We start from the raw sequence: 21,296 nt of genomic DNA, 5'->3' as shown, positions 1-21,296 counted from the left end.
AATAAAAAAATCTTTTTCTTTTCTTGTGACCTGAAATAGTTAAATGTTGGCGCAGATCCACGGGGTCAATGGGGTCTGGATCCCTCCCTACCCCCCACCCCCCGGCTCACGTCAAAATAAAGTGTCCCACTTGTTTAAAAGTGAATTTACCGCTAATATACAACTTCCATTTATGTAGTTGCTTGTAAACTCCCCCCCCCCCCCCCCCCAAACACATACACTTCAAAAGTTCCTGGATCCGCGCCTGATTTTGTGCCTTTAATTTTGTTTAACGAAGGTCTGTGCTTTTTATCCTTAGGTTGTGACTGATATCTATCAACAGCGCAATGACGAACGTTCGGAAGACACCGCCACGGACACGGAAACTACCGGAGAGGAATACGAGAGGGGACAGTGGGGAAACAAGGCCGAGTTTATTCTGTCGTGCATCGGTCTGTCGGTCGGTCTCGGAAACGTCTGGAGGTTTCCGTACTTGGCTTACGAAAATGGTGGTGGTTGGTAAAACTTCACTCCGAACTGTTTTTTAAAGGTGTCGACACACGATATGAGTGCCTCATACGAGAATAGCCAATTCCATACAAACTGATGAATCAAACCTCGAATATACGACAGTCGGCTATATGGCCAAGACGCCAGATTCGTCTTGTGGCGACTCTAATTATAGATGCATTTAATTAGTAATGAAGTCTTTAGTTTAAAAATAACCTTTGTCTTTTTGTTTTCCTTCTTTTTTATCTTCTCTATTTAACGTATTAGGTTTAATACAGAATTTCGGGAGGAAAAACTAATTTAAAGGCTCGCGGAATATTTATTCCTTCATTCATTCATGGGGCGGGATTTAGCTCAGTTGGTTGAGCGCTCGCTTGAGGTGCATGCTTCGCAGGATCGAACCACCTCGGTGGATCCATTCAACTGATTGGTTTTCCTCGTTCCAACCAGTGCACCACAACTGGTATATTAAAGGACGTGGTATGTGCTATCCTGTCTATGGGGAAAGTGCATAGAAAATATATCTTGCTGCAATAGGAAAAATGTAGCGGGTTTCCTCTGATGACTATGTGTTATAATTACCAAATATTTGACATCCAATAACCGATGATTAATAAATCAATGTGCTCTAGAGGTGTCGTTAAACAAAACAAACAATAAATTCTTGCTTCCTCTATAATATGAAGATAAAACAAGAAAACCATTTTCTATAAAGTAATACACGTTTAAATGTATGTTTAACTTGTTTTTTCAGCGGCGTTCGTTATCGCCTATCTTGTTCTACAGCTGTTGATTGGTAAACCAATGTACTTCATGGAGCTAGCAGTTGGCCAGTTTTCTGCTAAAGGTCCCACGGCTATCTGGCATATGAATCCCAGTGCTAAAGGTTTGTAGTAAGTCGAAAATATATTCTGTATCTACATTTATCACCCATATGGCTAAAAAATAGCTTGGTACATAACAAAGTGATACGTCCCACTAGAACGCCAAGTGGGACGTAACACTTCGTGACGTCATCGATTGGCGCAGTACAACCTTACAGGAACATTAACAAAATGAGTTGAGTAATAGAAGTTAAGTTAAGTTGTGGATAATAAACAGTATATTAAACTCACTACCATTTCGTATCATGTTTATGTAATTAACATGAAATTTCTATTATTAGTAGCATATGGTTAAAAATAGTTTGGTACATATCAAAGTGATATGTCCCACTAGAACGCCAAGTGGGATGTAACATTTCGACGGCACACGGTGACGTCATCGATTGGCACATTACAACTTTACAGGAACGTCAACCAAACGAGTTAAGTGATATAAATTAAAGATCGATTATGGGTAATAAATAGAATATTAAAATCGCTACCATTTCCTATCATGTTTATGTCCCTGGTGAAAATTATTTCACTCGGGACATAAACATGATACGAAATGGAATCTCGTTTAATATCCTATAACTATGCATATACAACTAACATATACTACCAATATGTAACCCGCTCTTTACATTAACAAGTTTAGATGGGCTTTGCTGGCCTAGCTAACACTGGGCTTTCCGAAAATAATACACCGCCGTGTAGATAGCCAACGACCATTAGCCGATACTGTACACACAGTCGCCGTGCAAATAGCCACCACTATGTTAAGTCAAAGATGGCGGCGACCACAGTGGTTGTATTTATGGAATTCATCTTTGTAAGCAGCATTTATCACAATGTTTGTACGGTAGTCGACTGGACATGAGTGTAAATTTAAAAAAAAAAAAAAATGTTTTTAATTCCAGGTGTTGGTATTGCCATGGCGGTCATCTCGCTAGATGTCGCTATTTTCTACAACGTCATCATGGCTTACACTCTGTATTATTTCTTTGCCTCCATGCAGACAACTCTTCCATGGACAGTTTGTAAAGAGGTGAGTCCTTTAATAAGTATATTGTCTTCCGGGTCATAGGTCAAACGCAAAAAAAAACCGCATGCTTATAGAGTGTTTTTGTTGGAGGCCGAGGGAATGGTGGGTTGTGAGGGGTGGGTTTTTTTTTGGTGGGGGATACTTTTTTTTTTTGGGGGGGGGGGGAGAGTGGGTGTTTGTGTTTTGTTGTTTTGGGGGTTGTTGCTTTTTTACTTTTGTGGGGTTTGGGTGTTGTTGGGTTTGGTTTTGGGTGTGTGTGTTTGTTTTGTTTTGTTAGTTTGTTTCTGTGTTTTGTTTTGTTTGTTTCTTGTTTTCTTGTATTGATTTTGTAGGGTCTCATTTCATTTTTACATTAGTATGTTAGTTAGTTAGTATGGTGAGACAAGACTGATTACGTAAAGTACCGATTACTTAAAACTGTAGCCTTGACGCTCAATCCTATAACATATTTTACTAATGCAAAACAAACACGTATACATACACGCACACGCACACGCGCACGCGCACGTGTGCATACACAAGCACACGCAAGCACACACTAAAGCTACAACTTTTAGTCATTCGTGTTTTTACAATCGGCAGACCCATATATTGTTTTCTCCCATCCCAACGATCACATCGAAGACCGTGGTATGTTGCAGGAAAGTGCATATAAAAGTACCCTTGCTTCTGATGAACAAATGTAGCTAAAATTCGGTCAACTAAGGGGCCGTCCATAATTTTCAACATTTTCACGAGCGTACAAACCGTAAGGGGGTTAAGGGGCCAGCGTACACCATTTTTGAAAATGAAAAATGTCGATCGACATTTTTCATTTGGGGATGTACACTTTTGAAAATTATGGACGGCCCCTAAGTACAATCACTTAAACAGCTCCAAATTATTTTCGATGAACCACTCCAAATTATGCGCAAAAATTGCCTCACGAAATTGCGCAAGCTATTTCATGTTTGGACTTAATCCTATGAGGCATTTTCAAACTTCAATAGCACCACAAACACCCCCGCGAAGTCAAATTTACCCATTAGCTCTATTTCTCTTTCGATGAACCGACCGGCCTCGGTGGCGTCGTGGTTAAGCCATCGGTCTACAGGCTAGTAGGTACTGGGTTCGGATCCCAGTCGAGGCATGGGATTTTTAATCCAGATACCGACTCCGAACCCTGAGTGAGTGCTCCGCAAGGCTCAGTGGGTAGGTGTAAACCACTTGCACCGACCAGTGATCCATAACTGGTTCAACAAAGGCCATGGTTTGTGCTATCCTGCCTGTGGGAAGCGCAAATAAAAGATCCCTTGCTGCTAATCGGAAAGAGTAGCCCGTGTAGTGGCGACAGCGGGTTTCATCTCAAAATCCGTATGGTCCTTAACCATATGTATGACGTCATATAACCGTAAATAAAATGTTTTGAGTGCGTCGTTAAATAAAACATTTCTTTCTTTCTTTTTCTTTCGATGAACCGCTCCAAATTATGCGCAAAATTACCTCATGAAAACTGCGATGATTTTAATATTTTAGACTTAATACGGGACATTCAAAATTCGATAGCACCAGGGCGGGATGTAGCTCGATGCGCGGTTGATCTGGGATCGATCCCCGTCGGTGGGCCCATTGGGCTATTTCTCGTTCAAGCCAGTGCACCACGACTAGTATATCAATGGCTGTGGTATGTACTACCCTGTCTATGGGATGGTGCATATAAAAGATCCCTTGCTGCTAATCGAAAAGAGTAGCCAATGAAGTGGCGACAGCTGGTTTTCTCTCTCAATATATGTGTGGTCCTCAACCATATGTCTGACGACATATAACCGTAAATTAAATGTGTTGAGTGCGTCGTTAAATAAAATATTTCTTTTCATAGCACCACAAATGCCCGCTCCCGCTACCGACATTGGTCGGGCTTCTGATGCTCTCTTGCACTTACCAAGGGGGCGCGACCCCCTCTTCCCACCCCACCTCACCCCCACTCCACCACCACCACCACTAACCTTTTCCCGTCTTGGACGGAGGAGCCGGTGAAAGTTGACATCTGCCCTCGTGACTGACGTGTGCTACAACAGTTTGCTCTGAACATGCACTTTAAAGAGACAGACCGTGCTTTTTAAACACAAATGCATATTTCTCACTGTGATGGTACATGCTCTTAATTTCTTTTCGCCTGTGGCGATATTAATTGTGTTAGAGGGCCGTGTGCAGTTCATTGCACTTATTCAGGTGGGCAACTTGTTACGTAATACTTCTGCGCGACAGTCCCCGATCGGTACGCCTAACACACAGCCCAGGTGCGGAGCCATGTGGCTAGTAGTTACGTAATATCTCCGGTAGTGCTGTTTATGGCCAGGGGATTGGTCGCGGATTGGTGACAGCCAGACTGACGATCAGAGAGAAAAATACCGACTCTGGTAGAGGTGGAATATCAGATGATAAGATTCGGTGCCGCGATTTAGCCCCAGGCGATATTCTGATTTTTATAATAAATAGCTAGAATTTTAGAGTTATGAGAGAAGCAAAAAGGACAGAACAAGGAAGGCTTCCCGGGAACGTTAGTCCGGTTGGACTTTGGTAAATATTTTATTTCTGCTCTGTTGTATAACCTTGATGTGACTGATGTGACTTTAAATATTTTAATACTGTATTATACCAATATTCTTTAGACAGTGTCTTCGGTCATCTGACGAAGTAAATCGTAGACTTTTTGTTCTAAATTTATACGAGTATTTGGTAATATAAAGCTTAGCCAGTCATCCTAGAAGACCTAGGTAAACTGTAGGTTATTGTCTTTATTGTGATAGGTACCAGTATTAATTCTGTGTTACAAGGTTACTGAATGAGTAGTAAGGGTTAATTAAACATTAACCAGTTAGGAATAGAGCTATAATTCCTTTATTAATTAAGTTCCCCTGGAAGCGGTTCTCAATTATCACACGTGTGGGTGTTGTGGCACGGTGAAGTGATTAGCATATTGTGTAATCTAAACACCTAGAGATTAACTAATTAAGTGATCAGTTCTGGGTTGTTATTATTGTTGTTATTAATTAACTACTGCGGCTGTACATTTGTCAGCGTAGGTTAATACAGATTCCAAAGTGTATTGTGTTTTTGTTGTGTTTTCTAGTGAACTAAACGTGCTATAATAATATATACTTATATAAGATCGTATCTCTGATCATACCTAGACGAGCCAAAGCGGTTTTGAACTGCCTGTTACAGAGAGATCTAATAGATATACAGTTAGGAGAGATATTTGGATAATCGTGTTTTATTCAGTTACGGGAATTATAGAATCCCCGTGACACTCACTATTAGAGCCGTTTATGATCACTGAAATCAAACATTACTTATATTTTATTGTTTAGATAATCCATTTCCGTACAACCGAAGTGTTTCTGGTCATCCTGGTGTTTCTAATACCACAAAATGCATTTTTCATATTTTTGAAAAACAGTGAATGACAGTTATGGAATCGAGTTTTAGTCTATTTTTAACGATATTTCACCGTTTCAAAGTCACGGAGCTTGTTTCACTCTCTTATAACGTTATCTAAATGTGTTACAGGTTTGTAACTTAACCAAACTTAGTGTTTATTTTTACGAGGTGAGTCATCCATTACCTGGTGATTGATCTATGCACTCTAGTGGTGTCAAACTTTTCACTTTGTTCCCTTTAGATACATTTATATGTCTGTTACGCTTGACTGCCTCCGCAGGGCAAATAATGCTATGTCATGACCTTGGATTTCACTCTTACGTCAGGGCTGTGCCTTGCGGGGAAGCTCATTTTTGTTTTCAAAACTGCACCGTTTTTTTGCGTACCAAAAGACTATCTTGGGGGCGGATCTAGGGTGAGGGTCTGAGGGGTCTGGACTCCCCTTCCTGCTCACGACTGAAAACAAAAATTGCACTTATTTTTAAGTGCAATGACTGCTAATATACAACTTCAATTTAAGTAGTTGCATGTAGACCCTCTTCCTGCTAAAAACAAATCCTGGATCGGCACCTGTCCCTATACTGTCACAGTGTCTCTTTATTTTTTTATTTTTTTTGGCACTGTCATCCTCACTTCTGTTAATTTAGATATGGCCCTGTAAAGTACATATTTGTTTACTGCGGTGCGCGGTTAGAATGGCGGAACAAAAGTGGGCGGATACGAATTAACATTCTAACACGGACACAACTACCAGTCTACGTAAAAACATTCTCGTTCGGTGGCCGCCATAATGCGTGTGTTTTTCCGTGTTGTCGTCTTTTTAAAAAGAAATGAATATAATACACTTTTTTTAATGACTCTGAAGCACGTTTTTTCGTTTCTTTCTAATTTAACTTGCAACAGAATAGTCCAAGCTATACGTTAAAGGTATATTGCCACAGACCATTGGCCTATTTAATGGCCCCAAAAAGTATTACCTGAAAAAATATACATTTGTTTTGTCCCTAAAAGTAAACCTTTTTTCAATCATCTACATAACTAGCCCGAGTACTCTGATGGTACGAGAGATAGACGGACATTTGGACAGTTATCAACGATCTCTAACATGTCAGAAAGAAAGAAATGTTTTATTTAACGACGCACTCAACACATTTTATTTACGGTTATATGGCGTCAGACATATGGTTAAGGACCACACAGATTTTGAGAGGAAACCCGCTGTCGCCACTACATGGGCTACTCTTCCGATTAGCAGCAAGGGATCTTTTATTTGCGCTTCCCACAGGCAGGATAGCACAAACCATGACCTTTGTTGAACCAGTTATGGATCACTGGTCGGTGCAAGTGGTTTACACCTACCCACTGAGCCTTGCGGAGCACTCACTCAGGGTTTGGAGTCGGTATCTGGATTCAAAATCCCATGCCTCGACTGGGATCCGAACCCAGTACCTACCAGCTTGTAGACCGATGGCCTGCCACCGAGGCCGGTCTAACATGTCAAAGACCAATATATATGAATTCTGTGCAATCGCTGCCAACCAAACGGTAGTCAAAGATTCCAGCTCTAATACAACAACAATCCTATGTTTGACGTTCAGTACCTTTACATCGATAATTTTCCAGTTCCTGCATTGAATAAAATTCATATATTAATCATTAATACACACTTTCACGAAGAAACCGGAACATTATTGAGAGGGTGACTGTCCTGGACAGAGGAGCAGTCCGAGGCCGGCACCTGTGCCCAGGACAGGCGTGCGCTACAACAGCTTGTTCTGAATGTGCACGTTAAACACTCTGACCTGACCTGACCTGACCTGTGACCTGACCTGACCTGAAAGGGTGACGGGACCCATGTAATCCCCTTTCTGGATCTGCCAATGATCAATGAAAACAATTAATTTAAAAACTAAATAAATAATAAAATACGTGCATTGAATGAGATAGTAAACTTATACATGTACATTAATTTATTTTACAAATATAAACATTTTAAACAGCGACAATTCCATCTAGTTAGGCCTTAAGCCCTAGTCACACTGTTAAGGATCATGTGGCCGGATCCACGACGGATGAAAACATCACGGATGACTCCGGATAGTGATCTATCCGCGGTCCCCTGCGGATGCACCACGGTTTAACTACGGTTTTCGACGAATAAACCAAGGATTATTAAGGATAGGGGTTAGTCGACAACGGGAAGCGCCACGGGTTGCTACGGATCGCTAAGGATCGATACAGTTTAGTACGGACCACAATGGATTGTCATGAATGATGCCGGATCATATCCGTGGCTAACGCGGCGTCCTGATCCTTGACAGTGTGACGGGGACTTTAGCTCAAGTACACTACCGTTCGAGAGCTAGACGGACATTTGAACGGTTATAATCCTCTGGCTAGTTATAGTCAGGAAAGTATTACCTTTCTGATGGGTTTTTTTTCACCCATTAATATGCTATTTTTCCTATTGTTATAAAGCAAAAATATTATTTTCATGATTCACTGAATTAAAATGATATTGTATTGTCATGACAGTTGTGCCTGAACTATAGAGGTGACACATTTCAAAAAAATATGTGTGTCTTTTAACAAATATTTAGGGTTAATATACTTTTATTTTAATAGTTGCATACAAAGGGGTCATCTTGACCTTGTGTCGACTTTGTGACCCATAAACAGCATTTGTCAACCGGTTTTATTTTAATCAGTAATGTGTAAATAACCCTTTCCACGTGGTTGTCAGCTTTTAAACATTTTGGTTTATCAGAACTATTTTTTGTTTGTTTTTGATATTGACCTAACTATTAGGCACCTTTTTTTTCTTTTCTTTCTTTAGCTTCGTAAGTACTTTTATTATGCAATAAAAAGATCCGCTCAAAAATTTACGGTCAATTTTGTATGTAATTATACTAAAATTGTCCTCGCAGTTTAGGGGGACATCCTGTTTTATTCATGGTATGTTACCATGGCGGCATTTACCTGCGATGTTTACAGAACCGGTTCACCTATCACTGCAAACACTAAACAGTACATGAAAGTTGTTTGAACTGAAAAACTTGTGAGACCATGTGCATGTCACGTCTCAGTCACGTGACTAGTTTTTTTCAGTTGTCATTTTAAAGGTGCAGTCTCGGCTAACTATGATTGTAACAGCATATTATAACACTAGTGCAAAATATAAACACAAGCATGTTGCTAAAGAGACTGTCATTCATTTATCAAACCCACAGGTTTAAAATCCAGAGATCGGCCCCGGGACAGACATGCTCGAAACCGTAGTGGTATGTGAGCATGACCAAACATTACCTGAATCTCAACGGTTCAAAATATTTGGGTATGGCGCCACACCCGTTTTACCCGTTTAACAATGAAAAATATGCCGTAGTGTGTAAAGACTTGTGTTTGTGACTTTAAGTTATTTTCGTGCTTATATCCGATTACGGTTCAAGCACGATGTCCTGAACACACACCTCAGCTATCTGGGCCGCCTGTTCAATGAATGAATGAATGAATTTTTAACGACACCCCAGCACGAAAAGTACATCGGCTATTGGGTGTCAAACTATGGTAATGCTAACAAATGATGATCAACATCAATATAAAAAGATTTAAATAAAAACACAGTGTAAAGAACTGTTACACCCCTGCACCACGGTGAGGTTACAGTACGTGCGGGGGTGGGGGTGGGAGGGGTGGGCGGGGGGCTGTTCAAGACAGCTGGTTAGTGGTTAGTGAGACAAGTATATGTAGTGGCCATACATCTACCCACTCACTGATCAGTCGTTAAATCTCGCCTTGTGTGGGAGCCGATACCGCGATTCGAACCCATTATCTACCAGCCTTACGTTCCATGCTTTAACCACTAAACTGATGTGGCAGATTAGGGCCATTGTAATCTAGTGGAGAATGTACGAGTAAGTGTGGCCAGTACCGCGATTCGAACCCATTACCTACCAGTCTTACGTCCCATTGTTTAACTACTAAACTGCTGTGGCAGGTTGATGCCATTGTAATCTAGTGGAGAATGTACGAGTAAGTGTGGCCAGTACCGAGATTCGAACCCATTATCTACCAGCCGTACGTCCCATGGTTTAACCACTAAACTGCTGTGGCAGGTTGATGCCATTGTAATCTAGTGGAGAATATACGAGTAAGTGTGGATTCGTAAAAAATAATTCACGAGTACTGTAGTTAATTATGTTTCTCGAGTCAACACTTTCGAGAACATTCTCCAAATTCATCAATTATTCATTAAATTTTTAAAGTGGATGCCAAATTATGTAATTATGTATATATATATATATATATATATATATATATATATATATATATATATATATATATATATATATATATATATATATATATAAGAAGGATAACTTTTAAAAAAATCCTAATTGACAGAATCCTTTCGGTCTTAACCTGGACAACGTAGTCCATAAGAATGGTAAGGCGCTCGCTTGATGCGCGGTCGGTCTATGATCGATCCACGTTGGGAAATGTTTTGTTCCAGCCAGTGCACCACGATTGGTATATCAAAGGCCGTAGTATGTGCTATCCTTTCTGTGGGATGGTGCATATAAAAGATCCCTTGCTGCTTTAATATTTAAAAAACAATATTGTGCTTTTAAAGGTCCGTGTCCTATTTGAATAGTGTATAGTGAAGCCTCTCAAGACCGGACCCTCTGTAAACCGGAATTTCCTTAAAACCGGACATTTAACAGAGTCCGTTTTTAAAAATCAGTAAAGAACGTAACATCCCTAAACCGAAGCCTTCTTAAAACCGGACAATTGTCTTGGTTGCAAGGGTGTCCGGTTTAGAGGGGTTTCACTGTATAAAACTTTAGACTCAAATCTCTAATGACGACACATGCAAACAATTTGATGGCGTTGCCATGGTGTTAGGATCTCAGATTCGTATTAGAATATTGACTCTAGAACTAATTTTTATAAGTACACCGCCTGGCCGAAACTTACGGTATACCATTTCACGCTTAGAAAATAAATTGTTGTAGGTAATGTATTCTTAGTTCTAATAGTTTAAATTACAAAAAGACACTGCGTCGAGGTGGTGGCGCTGACATTATTTATTATGATGACTCAGCTGATTTCCTATTCTTTTGTTGCTTTTTTGTAGGTGGGTTTTGTGTGTGTGTGTGGGTTTGTGTGTGTGTGTTGTTTTGTAGGTGTGTGTGTGTGTGTGTGTGTGTGTGTGTGTGTGTGTGTGTTTACTTGTGGGTTTTTAGTTTTGTTTTTGTTTTGGGGGGGTTTTAGGGGATTTTTGTGTGTGTTTTTGGTCGGGATTATTTTGGGGGTTTTGTTTGTTGGGGGGGTTTTATAAGTTTTTTTTCTTTCTTTCTTTCTTTTTTCTTTTAAACTACTTTTTGAAAATAAATTCCGCGGCATCATCAGGATCTTTAATTGATCGTTGAAATATTATCATAAATTTGCTTCTTTCTAGATACCATTTTATAATTTTGAGATGGGGAAAGTGCGGGCGAATTTGTTGTCGGTCAATCATTTCAAAATAAATCTGTATGAACCAATGTGATCATATTAATATATTAATATATATAAACGATAAAAACAGATTTTAGTCAGAAGTAATGCTATAAGAGAACCAAGTACTGAAAGGTGAAAGTTTGTTTTGTTTAACGACACCACTAGAGCAAATTGTTTTATTTATCATTGACTATTGGATGACAAACATTTGGTAATTCTGCCATAATATTCTTAGAGAGAAAACCCGCTACATTGTTTCATTAGTAGCAAGGGATTTTTTTTTTTTATGCGCCATCCTACAGACAGGATAGTACACACCACGGCCTTTGGTATACCAGTAGTGGTGCACTGGCTGGAACAAGAAATGGGCCCACCGACGGGGATCGATCCCACGCGGACCGCGCTTTACCACTCGGCTTTCATCCCGCCATGAACCAAGTACTTAAGCAGTGGGTTAGTTGTTAGTTGTTCGTGGTTAGAGAGAGAGAAACAGGAAGGTGTAGTGGTCATACACCTACCCACTGAGTCGTTAAAACTCGCTCTGGGTGAGAGCCGGTAACAGGCTCCGAACCCAGTACCTGCCAGCCTTATGTCCTATGTGGCGTCACCACCACGACACCACCGAGGCCGGTTTGGTTAGTGATAGAGAATTAAGACTTCTCCCAGAATTTCACAATATATTTTTTTTATACAACAGGATGTTTGTGGATCTATAACACTCCTTACATATTTATGACCAATAAATTTTATTACCCCAGATCACTGGCAATGTCAAGGTTGGGTTGCCTTGAGTCATCGTCTTACAAATGTACAATAATAATAAAATTGTAACATATTTCATATATACATGTATGCACACATACACATACATATAGATACATACACACACATACACACATACATACACACACACACACACACACACACACACACACACACACACACACACACATACATACATATATATATATATATATATATATATATATACACACACACACAGACATACACATACACATATACATATACATACACATACATATACATATACATATACATATACACACATACATACACATACATACACATACATATACATAGACAAAACCACATATATGCAGTTTTTTATTTATTACATACCCTAAATTGGAATTTTTTTTCCAAAGAATAATTTAAAAATTTTAACACTGCTAGCTAATGACGGGGATTTCTAAATGTACTAGGTCAGCTGTGTTACTACGCGGACCGAAGAACCACCAATTATTACACATATGAATATAGTTATATTTAATAAGAAATAAGAAAGAACGAGTGAAAAGTTACCTATAGCCTAATTTTAATGATATTGTTTGAAATGCGTTTTAAAGACAATTCAATAGCTAAAATTCACGAACAATATAATATTTAATTTGCTCGTAATACGTCAGAAAACCTTCAGCGTGCCAGTTTTATCAACGAAGAAAAATGTCAAGAATTGTTCACTCAGTGTCTGAGTCGTCATCGGTGTGTTTTCTTTTATTGATGTTCATGGAATTATTCGTTGCTGAAAAGTTTAAGTTTATATTAAATGTGCCTCCATAAATCATCGCTCCACTGAATAATCCGGTTGACAGTACATTCAAGTTTTCTACATGAGGAGACGGTGCATGCGACGGCATTGTTGCTAAAGTCGACGACAGTCACTTTTCACACCCTTCTTTTGGCTTCGTACACAATAAATATAGCATATCTTACCGTAATTTCACTAGAAATCCATAGTTCGTAAAAGGTACAATTTTTTAATCACAAGATTTTGTTCAAACACATCCAGGTGCATTAGTAATATTAAAAAAAAAAAAAATTCAATAGCAATTTTACATTGGAATTTTTCTAAAAAGGAAACGTCATGTACCCAGTTTATGGTTATTGTAAGGAGATGCAAAGTGACGTCATTGGAATACTGACGTCATTTAAATTCAAAATTAGCTGTATTATTACAATGCTGCGCCACATTAAAATAAAAACTAGTCTACTAACCTTGACCCCTGTCAAATTCCTATAACAAGCAGACAACGCTGTTTACAGGTCGGTACTCTTTTTTTTTTTCTCATAGTTCTGGACAAAATATTAATTTGAAGTTTTGAAAGATGAAAGAAATAAAAGGTACCTTTTGTCAAATATATCATATCACAAAATTACGGTTGGAGATGTTTTATTTATTGAATAAGAATAAGAATTGTGTACGAAGCCAAAACAAGGGTCCAAAATGTGACTGTCATCGACCTTAACTATTGTGGATTAAAAGCTCGTTGGTTAGTAGTGTTCCCGTCTCAAGTTTTGGTATCGCGCTCATTAAATTGTAAATATTTGTCACCGTTTTCGTCTGTTTTCACTTCAAATTTTCCACAAAAAAAGCATTTTAAACAAACCAAGCACAAACTTTGTTTACATATCGCGAAGGGCATTCCCGGTAACCATGTGCTATAAATAGTAGCGTTGAATACGGTATAGTTCCGGCAGTTGAGTTGAATACGGAAAAGTATGTTTCATTTTTGTATTCAGGGCTGTATTTATATAGTAAGATTTAATGGGTATGTAATAAATGTACACATATATCGCTAAAGATCAAAAGGCGTCCTAAGTCAAGAAGCGTCCTATTTTACGTACGGCTTGTTTATTACGAATCTGCGCGCGCGTGAACTTTGACAACACAATTAATTCTGAATCAGGAAGTACTTGCTACCGATAAAGAAAAAAAAAGAAGGAAAAAATGGGTAAAAAGTTATTTTTATACAAAATGCATTATAGACGATCGTTATTTTAAATAGTAGCATCGAATAAAATCATATGCTACATTGATACCTACCTGCATCTAAATAATCAGCACTTGTCAACAGTGAAAGAATCCTGTCGCTGTCATGTCTGCTTTCGGGTCAGGTCACGTGACGTATGTAGTCTTTCAAGAAAAAATTAATTATGGAAGCCCATCTTACCTATAGGATGCTTTCCGATTCAGGCCTTGGAATGTACACATTCAAATGTGGCATGTGTTTTATCTATCGACAGAATACACTTGTAAGGTCATAAACATTTTATTAATTGATATTTGTAGTTAATTGAATAAGGTACTAGATCAAATAATCAAACTGATCGTGCGATTACAATGCGTGTGCGTTGTAGCCATTTTCCCGTTAATATGACGCTTCACGATCCTTCGAGGATACACACATACACACATATACATGCATATACGGGTATATACATACATACATACATATATGATACATATGGTAATTACATTCATTTCATTTGTCGTCTATATTGCACAGGCATATCCATATTTGAGGGGTTTTTTTATGATCTGAGGGTCAAAATGGATAGATAAAACGAGCATAGAGGGGAGAAAAGAAAGGGAAAAGGGAAAGAAAGGATAGAAAGGAAAGGTTTGTCTATCAACACCCAAATGTTTTGGGGTTTTGCTAAATAACTGCTTTAAGTGGGTGTCTAATGTAGTAAGAACATCACTTGGTATCCTAGAAATATGAATGAAGTATGGTAAAAATAGGCTAGCTTCAAAAAGAAGAATGGAAAACAGTTTTTTTTATTTGATTTTGTTTTTTTTCCAAACAAGTTACAAAGTTGTTGGGTTTTTTGTTTATTGTGTTGTTTTTTCTGTTATATTTTTAAAGCAGACTATAAAGAAAGAAAAGGTTACACTCCTTATAAAAAGAAATATTTAGAATGTTATGTAGGCCAATCAGCACTAAAACGGTTAAGCCACTTTCCCCAACGTTCGTCGAATTTTTGATACTCACAATTTTTAAAATATATATATCTTTTTATTTGAAATTTGTTTTGTAATTTCTTTTTTATAACATTAAAATTAAGACTGTTGTTTAGAATTTTCATACTATAAAAGTGATATTTTATATTGATTATTAACCAGTTAATTACTTGGTTCATATCACTGTTTATCATACCAAACATAACTGTATGCTTATTCAGAGAAATTCTAACGTCAATTTTTTTCAAATATCCATTTCTCCAATGCATTCCATATATATTTTATTTTATCGCAATCATAAAACAAGTGTTGTAAGGTTTCAGGGACATTTTTACAAAAACTACACTTATTTGAATCTACATAGTGTATCATCTGTAAGAAACAATTTGTAGCTAAAATCCGATGGAGCAATCGATACTGAAACCATAACAGGGTTGTATCTTTTACACATTTGAAGTGTAGAGCATAAAACTTTTCCCATATACAACAATCATATGTTAAACCCTTAGATGCATATTTTGTTTGTGACTTTGGTATTACATATTTATTATTTAAAATATTGTACAAATCTTTACTTCTCGTGTTTTCATTTAGCATAATTTTCATTTTAAAAGGTAATATAGGTATTTTTGTAGGGGTGAATGTTGTATTGCTAATGTTTTGTGATGAGTGTAAGAAAGATTTTACAGCATTCACTAGCGATGCGTAATTTAAAAAGTTTGTCTTTAGGTCATATCTTCCTTTAAAAGTAATATAATCAAAAATGTTTCCTTCATCATCAAGTAAGTCATTTATGAACAAAATCCCTTTGTTTATATACTTGATATACACAAATGGTTTATTGTCTTTTAGTATTTTTGTATTGTACCAAATATTCAGTCCTTGTATATCTTCTGTATTTTTAAGATTTTGGTTTTTATGTATTAACAGCCAGCTGATAAGTACATCTTTCCAAAACCTATTTTGGATATTTTTGTGCTTTAATATAATGAAATAATCTCCATGAATAATAAGATCTTTTGTAGTCAGACCGGTGGTTGACTTAAATAAATTTACCCATTTTGTGTTGTTTAGAAAAAGTCTTCTCATCCAAGACGAGGTCATATTATGATGTATATTTGGCATTTTTAAACCACCATATTTGTAATCTTGTGTTAATATATCTCGCTTAATTTTTTCGGGTTTATTTAGCCAAATAAATTTGAAAAACATTTTATTTAAATCTTCTATAATGTGTTTTGGTGGATTTGGTAATGATATTAATAAGTATGTGATTTTAGGTATTATTAAAGTTTTGAGAATTGTAATTCTTCCTAATGCTGTAAGCTTTCCCACACGGACCGCGCATATAACGAGCGCTTTACCACTAGGCTACATCCCGCCAGGAACCAAGTACTTAAGCAGTGGGTTAGTTGTTAGTTGTTCGTGGTTAGAGAGAGAGAGAGAAACAAGAGGGTGTAGTGGTCATACACCTACCCACTGAGTCGTTAAAACTCGCTCTGGGTGAGAGCCGGTAACGGGTTCCGAACCCAGTACCTGCCAGCCTTATGTCCTATGTGGCGTCACCACCACGACACCACCGAGGCCGGTTTGGTTAGTGATAGAGAAGTATGACTTCTCCCAGAATTTCACAATATATTTTTTATATACAACAGGATGTTTGTAGATCTATAACACTCCTTACATATTTATGACCAATGGCAAGACTGCCAATATTTACTGTTCTATCAAAATGTTATCAGAATGTTATGTGGTGTAGTACTTCCTAGTAATCTTTGGTCCTGGATAATAAATTATAGTCCGTTTGTGTCACACGTGTCATGTAGTCCAAATATCACACGCTGGGTGATATACTCTTCAAAAACCCCAAAAAACTTGACATTGGTAAACATAATGCTATCGGATTATTTTTACAGAATCAAAGACATCGTAAAGACAATTAAGTAAGTGAGCGAATGATGATGCAAAAACATTAGAAAAGACGTTCGATTCGCATAAACGTATCCATATTTAACGTTTGTACTGAAACGCAAAAAACAACCCTCAGAGAAGCACGTGCATCATGAAGTTCTGTAACTTTGCATGCCGAACCTTCCGTTGGTGGGGCATAAAAAGCTAGATCAGCAGTGGTTCAAACAGACTGCATAACGACAGTGTAGGTAACGCAATAATGCCAAGATTGACGTCAGCTCAACGCAATAATGCCAATGGGAAATTGCAAGCAGGGACAACCTAGTTCATCAAGATAAACGTCTCCGGCACGATATTTATTATTGTGATGTTTATTGCTGTGCCGTAAATGTCAAAATGTTAAAAAACGGACCGTAGATGTTTACCTTGGTGAACTAGGGACAACCCAACAAGCTGCGGCAAGGCACTTTGGCTTCTCCAGACAGTCCATCTCTGTTTTATAGGCACGGTATAACACCACTCAAAGTGTTAATGACAGGCCACGGTCAGGTCGTCCCAGAGTAACCACCGCCGCTCAAGATCTATACATCCGGGTGCTTCATCTTCGAAATCGAACCACAACAGCAACAACTACAGCGACACAAATCCCTGAATTTCTGACCAGACAGTTCGTAATCGGCTGAGGGAGGCAGGAATTTTCCCTAGAAGACCAGTGCGACGTAACGTTTTGACTCCACAGCAGAGGGTGAGATGAACACGTTTTCTCCTGTCACGTGCTGATAGACGCGCACGTGTCTATAGACGTTGAGGGGAATGTTATGCTCCAAACTGCGTTTTGGTGGTGTTAGTGTCATGGTGTGGGCAGGAATCTATCATGGTGGTAGGACGGCTCTTGAGCATGTGGCAGGTGCACGGACAGGCATCAGATATCGAGACGAGATCCAGCAGCATCACGTCATTCCGCTAATGAACGTCAACGGTTGAATGTTTCAGCATGACAAAGCCAGAGCACATGTTGCATGTGTTAGTCAGGAGTTTCTGCAGCACCACAACATCCAGACATTACAATTTTCTGCCCATTCGCCGGGTTTAAACCCAGTAGAACATCTATGGGATGCACTGGATCAGCGTGTTCACCGGAGGAATCCACCACCCCAGACACTTCCGCAACTTCTTACGGTACTTCAGCATGATTGGCAGAACATTCCACAATGTGTTGTGCAACATTTGATTACTTCCATGCATCACCGTTGTCATGCTATCATCAGGACTCTGGTGGTCATAACCGATACAGACATTTTGCCCACTCCTATGTCACACATATGCCTCTTTCAGGTGGATTCCCATAGATACTGTTTCGGACATGTACAGAGTAATCCCTTTCCAATGACATCTTGATCTTTGATGGCTTGTATCATGTCTACCTTTTTCTTTTCTTTTTTAATTAAGCTTTGAAAATCAATGTCAAGTTTCATTTTTTGAAGAGTATATATTGTATTTCACAAATGTATAATATTTTGTAGGATTCTTAAGGCAACATCACATGATAGGAGAATAACCACAAAAATAGCCGATTGTGACAAGACATACAGTCTTTCTGTGCAATCTGTTATTCTTGTACGATGCACTCATACAGTGTGACGTCGCATTTATTTTATTTTCTTAAAGAAAAAAAAGAGACAATTCAAAATTAAACTCACACACACATGCGCATCCTGCTTCTGAAAGCCCCCATTTTGAAATGCACCCTCCCAAAACAAATCCTGGATCCACCCCCGTCTCATCGGCCACGATATCTCAGGACGATGTAGAACTTGATTTCTTGGCATTTGAAGCACACCGCATATTATAAAATATTAAATAAGAAAGATAAGCATGTTGGCTATTTTAAGGATACTTTAAAATCGATAATTCTTAGTGGTGTCATTAAAAAAAAACACTTTTAACTTGAAAAATCAATACATTTAATATTGTGTGGTGGGCAGTCAATGAATTTGAATCGGACACTAATTTCCCTTAATTTTATTAATATTATCGTCGTCATAATCATCACCATCAACAACAACATCATCATCACCACCATCAACAACAACAACATCACCACCACCATCAACAACAACATCATCACCACCATCGTCATCATCATTGTCATCAACAACAACAACATTATCATCATAATCGACATCATCATCATTAACAAAATCATCATCATTATCATAGCCATCCTCGTCATCATCAACAGCAACAACAAAATAGTAGTTTTTACATTTTTTTCTTTCGTTTTTTTTTACTTGTTTATTTGATTGTTTGTTATTTTAGGGCTGGGAGAACTGTGTTACCACAAGAGTTGCGCCCCCTGCATTCTGCACGGGTAACGCCACCTATGACGCTTTACTTGACGCCTGCCGGTGTACTGGGAACTACTCTATCGATTCAATCCTCACCGTGAACTGCACGAACCTTACTTACACAGGCAAACCCATTACTGCCTCGGAGCACTTTTTCTTGTAAGATTTTAAAGGTGCATTTTCGATTATATTTTTAAGGTTAATGTTTAGATTTCGTCTTGTTAAAGTATTACGGACAAGCCAACCAGTATATTTTCTTCTTGTTAAAACAATAGGAATATGTTTCTTGTTAAATCATTAAAAATAGATAATACAGTTTAATTGTATCATTAAGAACAAATCATCGGGCAGTTTAAATTTCTTATTTTTAAAGCGCAAAAAAAGATCATCTACTTTAGATTTCTTCTTTTTAAAGCATCAAGAATGGAGCATCCAGTTTAATTTCTTTTAAAGAATTAAGAATACATCGTTCAGTTTAGTTTTCTCTTAAAGAGTTCTTGCTGCACCCCTCTCTCTCTCTCTCTCTCCCTACCCCCTTCTCTCTCTCTCTCTCTCTCTCTCTCTCTCTCTCTCTCTCTCTCTCTCTCTCTCTCTCTCTCTCTCTCTCTCTCTCTCTCTCTCTCTCTTTCTGCTGAGTGTAAAATAAAATATAAAATATTGCGTTATACACGAATAGCTATATTTTAAGTGTCACCAAATGATTTATACTTATGTTTGTGCTTAAATCCAATTACGGTTCAAACGCACTGTCCTGGGCACACACCTCAGCTATCTGGGCTGTCTGCCCAGGACAGTAGTGGGCTAGTGGTTAATGAGAGAAAAGTCGGTGTAGTGACCTTACACCTAGCTACTGAGTCGTTAAACTTGGCTCTGCCAAGGTGAGAGCCGGTACCGGGAGGCGAACCCAGTACCAACCAGCCTCAATTCCGATGGCTTAACCACGACACCATCGAGGTATGTTTATTAGGTCAGGTCAGGTCTTAGAGTTTAACGTGCACTTACAGAGAAAGCTGTTGTAGCGCACGCCTGTCATGGGCGCATGTGTGGACTTTCGCCGGCTCCTCAGTCCAGGACAGGAAAGGGGTTGGGGTGGGCAGGAGAAGAGACCACCCGCACTGGCAAGTCCAATAGATCACCAGCAGCCCGACCAATGTCGGTAGAGGACAGTGTTAATGAATTTTGAATGTACCGTAGGATTAAGTCCAAAATATAAAAATGTGCGTAGTTTTCATGAGGTAGTTTGGCGCATAATTTAGAATGGTTCATCGAAACGAAATGGAGTTATTTGAGTAATTTTTACCTAGTTTGTCGAATTGTAGCTAATACTGGAACCGTGCCTATATTTATTACTTTTGCTTTCTTTGTGTAGTCGCGAGGTGATCCAACGGTCATCAGGCTTGGAACCGGAAAACTTTGGCTACCCGTCGTGGAAACTTCTCCTCTGTCTTGTACTGTCCTGGGTCGTCGTAGTTCTCTGTCTTATCAAGGGAGTCAAGTCTTCCGGAAAAGTAGGTCTTTCACATTTTAAAACTTAACGCATTAAAAAAAAGCAAAAAAAAAAAAGCAAGAGATTGATAGTTGCTTTTCTTACACATCCATTAGTGAGAACATCGTTCGTTATTTTTTTTAATATAGCATATACTTATTTTTGATAACACATACTTGTTAACACATGGGGGCGAAACCTCTTTAAACCGGACACCCTCGTAACATAGTAAAAGGTCCGGTTTTAAGAGGTGTCCGGTTTAGAGCGGTTATTTTCTCTACTGATTTTTTAAAAAAGGACCGTGAAAAATGTCCGGTTTTGGAGGAATTCGTGGTTACAGAGGGTCCGGTTTTGAGAGGTTTCACTGTAATTTGTTAAGAAAAATTTTTATCAGTCGCCTAATGGTCTACCGGCCTCGGTGGCGTCGTGGCAGGTCATCGGTCTACAGGCTGGTAGGTACTGGGTT

General features: G+C 38.5%; 1 protein-coding gene across 3 annotated transcripts in view; it reads left to right on the top strand.

Annotated features, from left to right (window-relative positions):
* The window catches only part of LOC121389920 (sodium- and chloride-dependent glycine transporter 2-like), a 46,959-nt gene that overhangs the window by 8,959 nt on the left and 16,704 nt on the right, over nt 1-21,296 (top strand). For all 3 annotated transcript variants that reach the window (XM_041521586.1, XM_041521588.1, XM_041521587.1), the window contains exons 2-6: nt 299-494; nt 1,244-1,375; nt 2,273-2,400; nt 19,316-19,503; nt 20,714-20,852. In XM_041521586.1, the coding sequence (XP_041377520.1) occupies nt 299-494; nt 1,244-1,375; nt 2,273-2,400; nt 19,316-19,503; nt 20,714-20,852 (783 nt within the window). The remainder of the gene's footprint in view (nt 1-298; nt 495-1,243; nt 1,376-2,272; nt 2,401-19,315; nt 19,504-20,713; nt 20,853-21,296) is intronic.

This window comes from Gigantopelta aegis, chromosome 15 (genome assembly GCF_016097555.1).
Source record: "Gigantopelta aegis isolate Gae_Host chromosome 15, Gae_host_genome, whole genome shotgun sequence".
NCBI lineage: Eukaryota > Metazoa > Mollusca > Gastropoda > Neomphalida > Peltospiridae > Gigantopelta > Gigantopelta aegis.
This window is presented reverse-complemented; position numbering and strand designations above follow the sequence as displayed.